This window comes from Cryptomeria japonica, chromosome 5 (assembly GCF_030272615.1).
Source record: "Cryptomeria japonica chromosome 5, Sugi_1.0, whole genome shotgun sequence".
Classification (NCBI taxonomy): Eukaryota; Viridiplantae; Streptophyta; class Pinopsida; order Cupressales; family Cupressaceae; genus Cryptomeria; species Cryptomeria japonica.
Window position 1 is genome coordinate 266,815,452 of NC_081409.1, and position 9,892 is coordinate 266,825,343.

The window sequence follows — 9,892 nt, forward strand, 5'->3', positions numbered from 1 at the left end:
TAATTTAGCACTTTGAGATTGTACAAGTCAAAAATTCAATTTTAGAATTTGTCAATAATAGTTAAAACTATTGACCTGCAGAAATGGCAAGTTGAATTCATCAAAATTGATTTTACTCCATTCCAAATGGTTGAAAGGAATCACATTATACCTGGAGTAAAGCAAACACATGAATCGATGCCGGCAGGTATAGCAGCTTCGCTTACAGCATCACTAGCAAAGAATCATATCACTTAAACACCACTTCAGTAGAACTCGTAGAAACCATAGTAGAAAATTCCAGGGAAAGTGAAACCAGATGATCATATGGCATTATAAATTTTAGATTAATTGTGGGTTAAAAAGAATAACGTTTTCCCAATGTCAACAGAAAAATTGGCTTGGAACTTGACAAGGGTAAACAGTTAATAAAAAGCATGACTGGATTTGGCTTCCTTCCTTTAAAATACAAGTGTCCGAGCAAGTCTGGTCTCCTGAAGAAGCTACCATGTGCCGAATTCCTTTTTCTCATTTTGCTGGAGAACCTACAGGTTTCATCATGTAAAAACTTTAATAGAGAAATACAGATTACTTACAATTTACCAAAGCAAAAGAACAGAGAATGACATATTTAGACATAAAGCTATCCCACAGACACCTCAAATCCCAAATTACTGTCCTTTAAGAAAACTAAAATCAGAACAGGCCAAAAAAATACCCTTTTACAAAAATGATGGCTAGAACCTATAATTTATGCAAATTGCAAGCAAGGTGGAAAATATAGAGAAACATCGCCCCAAACATGTGTAGCACGCAATACAAAATTAAAAAACAGGCACCATATGAGAGTTTTAAAAAGGTAAAAGAATGATACCTAGAAGGCTCTTGTTCAAAGTGTTGATAATGTCTAATCCTCCATCAAACTATTGACACATACTCAAAGATTTTTACATTTACTAATCAATTCCCATTTTTTGTAAGGCCTGCATCTTCCCCCTTAGAGTTTTTATGCTGCAAAATTACACAAACAAAGAAAAACACTCCATAAGCACTAGCCTAGAAAAGGCTAAGCATAAATTTTTGACGGAAAAAATACAGTTACATTAACAACTTCATCATATGTCTACAAGGTATATCAAAGTTAATTTTAAAATTTAACAGACATATTAGCATACTCAAGTTAATTCTCATCCCCACAAATTTCAATTTTTTGCAAAAATACTGCATAAACATTCCGCATCTCTTATACTTTTACCTTTCTTTTCTTATGCTTGTGAGAATCACCTTCCTCTTCGTTGCCATCATGTTTTCTTTTCTGCGTGCATCAGAAAAAAGGTAAATATTAATTTGTTGAATCATTATAACTCTGGAACCATAAACATACTCAAGTTTTAAAATTGCAAATGGCATGCCTTTTTGTGATGCTTTTTTGACTTATCATCTCCATTTTCATGACTGCCACTTTTGTCCTTCTTTTTGTCCTTGTCTTTTTCTTTATCCTTATCCTTATGCCGGTGTGTGTGCTTCTTGTGCTCTCTATCTTTGTCCTTTTCCTTGTCCTTGTGCTTCTTATGCTTCTTTTCCTTATCCCTGTGCTCACTTTTGACCTTGCCGCTAATTGTCAGTAGCCCTCTGTCTGCCTGAATTAAATTAAAACAATAGTATTGCAAATTTTAATTTTTTATAATCATTAGATTCACAAATGGCAAGACTCCAATCAAGGTTCACAATTCCACAACACTGAAAAATCAACTATGAAATACTCACCTCCGACAACTGTATGGATCCGTTTTCTCTTAACTCCAAAGCTTGCCTTAGTGTTTCTAAATCAAAAGGATGGATACGAAAACCAATATCCATGACTGGAGGCTCCTGAATAAGTTGTTCTAATTCCATGCCTTCCCCTTTTCTGATTTCAGTCTCACCAACCACATTATTTAGATATGGAGTTTCAGCAATTGATGCTGGTAAGGGCTTCTTGCAGAAATACTCATGGTGTGCCCTTAATCCAAACTGATTTATCAAATCTATAGCACCTGTCAATTCCCTTGGCCCTGAACAAGCAAAATTGAATATCTTTAATGGCATACGAATGCTTGAAGATGCATTGAGTATTGTGGTTACTTATACAAAAATCAATTTGAAATAACATTCTAATATGTAACAAATAGAAACTGTTCAGTCAGAACAGCATATATAATCCCAAAAATTCTTGTTATCCATCTCACAATCTAATTTCTACACTACACTGCAAATGTCTAAAGTTGTGTGCCCACTTTCTTAAAACAGTGGAATAAGATAGGAAAACTCTGGTTAAACAATAAATGCAAAAATATCACAATCTAAAAGGTGTTCTAGGGACGTGGATCCCATGGAAAGAGGCAACGAAGAATTTTTGCTGTGCTATTGGTCCCTTGAAATTCTTGAAAGAGAAAAAACAAATAAAATGAGTCTCCCCTTACTTTAGGTATAAGCTATTATTTTCGATCAATACTCTGGAGGTTCTGCAAAGAAGGGGGTAAAAGTTTGCGGCATCTGCTCAGACTTGTTCTTCCGAACTGGGAACATCTGTACTGTGAATTTTGACTGGAAAATTTAATAGAAACAGTTTTCAATACAGATTGTATGAAAAAGTAGTAAAGAGCAGAAAAACTTAAGGCTACATAAAATATTTTCCTACAAATTACTTCAAACAGTTCTCAGTGTAGCCTGCTGGGTGTTAAATGTAAATTGGATAGAAGTAATAACTTGAACAACATCAGCCAATGGACTACAATCATAAGTTTTTTTAAAAGCCTAGTATGCTAAGATACTCCTCATGGACTATTGCTTACAAGTCTGATAGTTATTATGTTTAATTAGTCTTACAATTTTGTTTAAGAACTGCTGTAGGTTTGAAGTCTTTGGATTCCCTGTGTTCAGCTTCATATTCGTCTAAGCTCTAATGTCATTGCCTCAAGTAATGTTACTTTACACTGCTAGGTCAACTCAAACAATAAGTTTAACTTGCATTAAAATAGTTTATATTTAATGCCAGCATACATTTACTTGTGTTAGATTTTTGCATTCATGTGAGCTAGTAGTAAGAGTCCTGAGAATAATAACTGGATTATTTAACTGTATCTCTGAAAGAAAAAAGCAAATCATGTGTTAATAACAAGCCTTGTTTGACAATATATTCAACAAACTTATGCAAAATAACTTGAAATTCTTTTACCCTGACACTTTTCAAATAAAAAACTCAGTAAGCATTTTTCTAAAACTATAGTTACATACCAAAACGATTTTTCTTGACCCGTGAAACATCACGAGATTCTGTCCAACAGTCTAATGCACATTCACTAAAACTTGTCTGAAGGTTTTCAATCGAAAAAAAAAACTCGAATTCTTCAAAATATTTAACTTGCCAAAACAAATAGCATTTTCCCTTAGCCCTAATTGTCCTAGGAGAGCTTGTTTAACTACCTGCTGCAAAACCAGTTAATTTGCCTTAACCCTGAAATTTTTATACAAAAAATAATATGATATTTTGAAAAATAACAATCCCGCCAAAAAAAGTGCACCCATCTTCAAACGTAAATGCCCTATGCGTTTAACTTCAACAGTTATCTTCGAAATCAATTAAATTTCTTCACTCAAAATGCTTGCAACGAAAAAGAAAGACATAATAACTTTTAAATAAACAATACGAAAGAGATCGAAGACAGGCACTAACTTGGGGCCGCAGAAATAAGCCGAAACATGGATTCCGCCTCCTCTGATCTATTACCGGAGGCAGCCATCGATAAATTCAGAAAAAATAAAACTTCAATAGCAAATTAGCAGAGCTTCACAAAACCTCAGTGGGCTCTCCTTTTTTGTCATTTATACGTTCACAAAACCCTAAACGCCCTATTCCAATCACCTGTTCTGCAACGCTCCAATCATTTCCCTGTATTCTTCCCTGTCTTACCTAAATGAAGAAAAACTGCCCACGAAACCAAAACCCTAGCATAAAAACTGCAACTCTTTAACGCACTGTCCAGTTCATTTTCCGTGAAACAAAGCTTTCTTTTCGATCTTGACAACAAAAAATTAGAGATAAGAGCCAAAAACCTCCAACGCCATCAAATCAACGACGCCGCAGTTGGAACCTTGGAAATGCCTTCCAAAAATGTTCGAAGTTGCTCTTGGATTTATGTCCGCTTTTGAATTACCGAAATCTGAATCTACACTCCATCAGAAACCCTAGTTTCCCTTCACTGGGGCCACAAAAACTCCCTCTGCAAAAAACCTAACTCAACACTCACTGCTGCACAGCCAGAAAATAGAACATAACAGCAAAATAGAGCGCAACTATAATTCCGCGCTCCCAATTCAAATATTCAAAACCACATTTTCCAGGTATTTTTCAGGCTGATTGCATTACATTTCGGGGCACCATTTCAAGTCAAAACCGGGGCATTTCTGAATTTCAAAACCCTAAAAAAAAACATACCCACAAATTGCTTTCCTGTGATTTTCCCGAGTATGAGGTTTTTTTTAACTACGTTAAGCCGATTTGTGAAGGATTTGACGCATAGCACTGTAGACAGATCGAGCCGCAATAGAACACCCAAACAAGAAGACCTTGTTGGGTAGACTCTGAATATAATAAACAGCAGAGGAAGAAGAAATAATGAGTTTTCGTTGTACTTGTGCGGCCGGGTTTTGATTGAGCGTATGGAATAATACATCCAATTCTTCCGACTTTTGGGTATATATACAATGTGTATATTATATTTTGTTTGTGTGCGTGTTTTTTTTCAACTAAAATGTGATTGGACGTGTGAATTTTGCCTAGTGTGAAGGGAATTGAGAGCATGTGATATAGGGGCCCACTTTTACATACATATTATAAGGAATAAATATATAGTTTGAAATTTTAGCTTTTGATTTTAGGGTGGTTGTTTTCCAAGATTTTCTATCTAAGCATAAGTATCAAAACCAAAAGTGGCATTCATAATCTCTAAAACCAGGTATTCAAAGTCTCACTCACTTTCATGTTTGGACAAAAAAATAATGGGGGCATTCCACTCACCAACGCAAGAGACTATAAATGAGTGAAAGGTTGAAAAGTTCATGTTTAGCACTTCTCTCTTTTAGTTTTGCATTTACTTTATCACTTGTTTTTAATAATTATAATTTGGACTATTTTTATTTTATTAGATCATGAATTACTTTTGAATTATTATTATCATTTAAATATGATTTTATATATCAAAGTCATGTTTCTTTCTTATTTTTAGTCTTTTATTCATTTTAGATATTTGTGTGTTGTGTTTTTTGTTTTTACAATAGGATGGCACATGTTCACATCTTATTTGTTTAATTTTTTTCTATGTCAGATGTTGATAGTTGTTTTGACACACTTCTCAATTCAAGTGAAAATTCAAGGTGAGCTCTCACCTCTCCTACAGGGAATTAACTCTAAAATGGAAATCGACCATCCCTAAGGTCTTTATAATCACGCCTTGACTGTTTCTAGACAACTTAGTGACTCGTATGTTTGTTGTTCCAATCAATGGGCCTGCTACACTTGATAAACTTTCTAATATATAAGAGTTGAAGTTGCACATAAATAGTAAGTTTTTAAAATTATCAATGCATTGACAAACTTATCTAAATGTATATTGTCATAAATTATGACTTTTCAAATTATAACTAGCAATATGTCAACTTGCATATATGAAATTTTTAATTTTTAATATTGGAGTCCTAATCTAACTTTAGAATAAAGTAAAATGCAAAAAGACGTGAAGGAATGGAAGGATTTGAAAGAAAAAAAAAAAAAAATCCAAGCTTTCGCCCACATTTCAACCTCAACAATGAATAAAAAGATTAGAAAATTAAACATTTTTTATTTAATCATGAAAATCAGTAATTGAACTTCAAGAATGTGAATTCTTCTAAGGGTATTGTCCTACAAGCTACTACAACAAACACCCAATTCTCAACATAGAATAAAGAGAGCCTACGCAGGTAATTTGAGGGTGTTTAGATTAGTGACACAAGGTTGTTTACAATAAGAAAATATTAAGTGACATAAAACACATCACAAACTCATCAATATCTATCAATTAGGTGTTGGAAAATGTACAAATTTCCACTTGATGTTTGGAAATAATCCATGAGAAAATAATTTAAAAAATTATGTGTTATTGCTCTTAAGTTCAAGTATTTGATAGGTTCTAAATGATTTATTTCTAACCCTTTCAATGAATGTAAATTGTATATATATACACAAATCCTCTTAAAGATACTAATTTTTTTATTTTCACATCCAATGCCCAAAATCAATTTGATCTAATTTGGCTCAAATTCAATGTTCCAACTTGGAGTTAATCTTCGTGGAAAGCATAACTTCTAAGACAACTTGTCCTCATATTTTTGTATCTTCTTCAACGAGTATCCCTTAGTTTCAAACATAATCATTTATCATCTTGGCATTTATTTTGGTAAGAAGCTTTCTAATTTTGGCAAATGATAACTTTTACAAGTTTTTATGGCATTAAATGATGGTGGCAAATTTATTTATTGAAACAATTTTACTTTTGTAAATAAGCCTTCGTGTAGCAAGTCCCATTTTCCAAAGTATAGGATTAAACAGTAGGTGTTTATATTGGCAAACTTCGATTAAATAATATATTGGTGGTTGTAAACACTTCCTCGCTCATCATATGTCACTACTAGTTCTTTATTTTTAGGTATATAAATATCAATAGGAAATTGTAGGTTTTTGGTTTCATCACTAAGACTTGTATTTCTAGCCTCCTACTTTGTGTCTCGATCATGTGATCAACCTCCCACTCAAGCAATTTCATTAAACTTTAATAATTATTAGTAAATTAGGGTTCAAAATACTACAACAATAGCAAACAAGGCTTCAAAACCAAATAATTGAAATTTTTTGCTTGTTTCAAAACCAAGTAAATGCAGCTAGAAGTTTTAAATCGTTATTGAAAAATATGATCTCTACATACAGTCTTTCTTATGTGTGCAAGATCATATATATAATCACTCAATATTTCTATTTGGTACCTATACATCATTGGTTAAATTCCTTATGTTTCACATCAAGATGGGAGAATGAAGGGAAGAGAAAGATATCAATAAGCTACTATTTATATATATAGATACATTCCATGCAAATTCCTCATATACACATCATGATCTACACTAAGTCATATTCATATGCATAATACAAACACTTCGTCATACTTATTCATAAGAAAACAATGTATTACTCCAATGTAATAAGAAAATCCTATAAACATAGCTTCATCTTGAGAGAATACACACAATTTTCCTCCTACTCTTATAACATGATCATTTATATACCGAAAATAACCTTTAACATTTGAGTAAGCTCTAGAAATTGCAAAGCAAACCAAGGCCGCATAGAATCATATAAACATTGATTTCATCAAGCAGATATTCATAAGAAATGAATACACATGTTGTGCACAATTATGGTTTTCATAAAGGATGAGGGAGAAAGAGCACAAAGCATAATGACCTAAAATGTCCAAGGTTCCAATGACCTTTTCCAAACATAAATCTCGAAGGACGAGCATAAGACAAAGAGAACAAATGTTATACCACACCACACAAGACTAAGGACAACAACCGTAACCAGAGATCCCAGCGTTTGCAACATGAGCTAAGATACCAGACGTAATGCTTGTCGAGAAACCCTAGAGAATAAATCCAACTAACAACCTATCTAAACATCATAGAGATCATTTTTTTTTTAAATAAAGACAAATGACAATATACTTAACTAAAAAAATCACATCACCTTAAGTACACAAGCGGAATTAAAGATACATCATCACATTATTCTATAAGGAATTCCATACATTAAACTTGCTTGATTACATAACATTAAAGTACAAACAAAAAATAGTCTCATACATCCAACCTACATCCTCTACAGTTTCCCAGCGTCTTTACTAAAATGAATCAATCCAAAAGATACATAAGATTTCTTTTTCTACTTAAACTACTACCCACAACATAGGAAAAGTACCATCCAACTATGGAATTATAACCATGAGATATAACTTATCTAACACTACTAAGTTACTACACTCATTTTATTACACCAATATCCGATTGTTCTTAAACTAATTAAATACTCATCATGATAGAATCTACCCATTCCTATAACATAGCCAGCTCCATTTCCACATAGAATGGATGTATGAAAACATAATCACATTATATAATTCCTCTTATACCTTATACATGGAATACATAATAGACATAAGTCATCCATTACAAATTTAATGTCATGATACAATGATCACATGAATGATATACAGTTACAAGAGCATAAGTGAATCTTTACATATAACAGAGATTACATTCGCATCATAAATCCATAGCACTAGAACTAAAGTGAAGAGGTAACATCCATCATGCACGCGAACATTAAGCAAGGAAAATCCCAATGAAAGAAGGCATCAAATCACCCAACCACGTGGAACCAAAAAGGTCCACCCCTCATGCTCTGAAGAATGACACAAGATCCCACACACTCTAAACCAAGGCTAACACCTAACATCCAAGGAACTTAAAGCATAGGCAATGAGAATTGAAGACTAGCAACATAAGCCACAACAAAAATGCACAAAGAAAGGCTCAACCAAAAAGCACAAAACCACTACAGACTACCATCAAAACATAAGGCTACTTAAGGTAGTAGGACACATATAGGGAAGAGTGTCATCACATTCTATCAACAAGGGTTATCTTAGTAGTCTCTAGACCTCGATGCCCATCAACAAGGGTTATCCTAGTAGTCTCTAGACCCCGATGCCCATCAACAAGGGTTATCCTAGTAGTCTCTAAACCCCGATGCACATCAAGAAGGGTTCTCCCGGCAGTCTCTCTCTAGACCCCGACGCCCGTTGATGCCTAAAATTTCTTTCAAGACAACAGCTTTATGGGAATTTCATCGAGTAGGGGACATGTTGCACCTTAATGAACAACCTTTGAGATTTTAGAAGTCGACTCTTCATTTGAAAAAGGGGGAAATGGATGAAGAAATGCTGAAATAAACTAACTGCGGTGATGCGCCAGAGATCAAATCTTTCTAAATCACTCAAAACACATAAAATCATATATTAAGCATGCAATTTAAAGGCTCGATATCCTAGTACTTAAAACAACAAAGATACTAAGATTAATTACAAGCATAACACGAAGATAACATTCAACCGGTAGATTAAAAGAGTCTAGGACATGATTCAACCAACAAAAGTAATGTTTAACATCACAAAAGATTATATAGATTGTAAATTGCAAGTTCTTACTCAAAATGACATAAAGCATCATTCAATGAAAAACATAAATGAATAGGCATAGAGGCCAAAAGTTGGCATGGTCTGATTATTTGTTTGCATAAATCTGAAAGTAGTACTGAAGTCTGAGTAAAAATCCCCAATTCCCTATTTGTGTGAACCCCCTTGAAAAGATATCAAAACCCTCCTTATAGCCTACCAAAACTATCCCCAAAATTCTAACATAAAAGATTCCCCTCCTCCTTGGCATGATCTTTGCATTCATGTTTTTTAACCAGTTGTTATCCCACTCTTTCAAACATCATTACCAGCATATATGCATTGCAAATCAACACCCTACAAAGACTTGCATAGCTCCCATAGATGGGCATCCATCATCGGATCATGTCGACCTTCAAAATTTCTCCTTAGTCATGTGTGATCAAGACTCGGCTAGGTGGACACGTGGCAGTTGGGCGGTAATCTTGTTTTGCTAATTTCCTTTCTTGCTAAAACACCCGCAAGCGAGACACGTGGCAGGTTGGTTGATAAGTGGGATGCTTCAACTTGAAAATTTGCAAATGGGTCGAGGTTGTGGCACGCAATGA

The 9,892-nt window shown here is 33.9% G+C and overlaps 1 protein-coding gene across 1 annotated transcript; it reads right to left on the minus strand.

Moving 5' to 3' along the window:
- Positions 1-286: 286 nt before the first annotated feature.
- LOC131035238 (mediator of RNA polymerase II transcription subunit 19a) lies at positions 287-4,689 on the minus strand. Its single transcript, XM_057966901.2, has 6 exons — positions 3,695-4,689; positions 1,747-2,033; positions 1,392-1,619; positions 1,235-1,294; positions 854-990; positions 287-524 (listed from the first exon to the last, which is right to left on the minus strand). The coding sequence occupies exons 1-5, from the start codon at positions 3,759-3,761 to the stop codon at positions 940-942; spliced, it is 693 nt and encodes a 230-aa protein (XP_057822884.2). The 5' UTR covers positions 3,762-4,689; the 3' UTR covers positions 287-524; positions 854-939.
- Positions 4,690-9,892: the final 5,203 nt, after the last annotated feature.

Coding starts and splice junctions, on each gene's coding strand:
- LOC131035238 (XM_057966901.2), bottom strand. CDS start 3,761: ATGGCTGCCTCCGGTAATAGATCAGAGGAGGCGGAATCCATGTTTCGG. Junction 1,620..1,746: donor GATCCATACAGTTGTCGGAG/GTGAGTATTTCA, acceptor AATTTAATTCAG/GCAGACAGAGGGCTACTGAC. Junction 1,295..1,391: donor CAAAAAAGCATCACAAAAAG/GCATGCCATTTG, acceptor TGATGCACGCAG/AAAAGAAAACATGATGGCAA.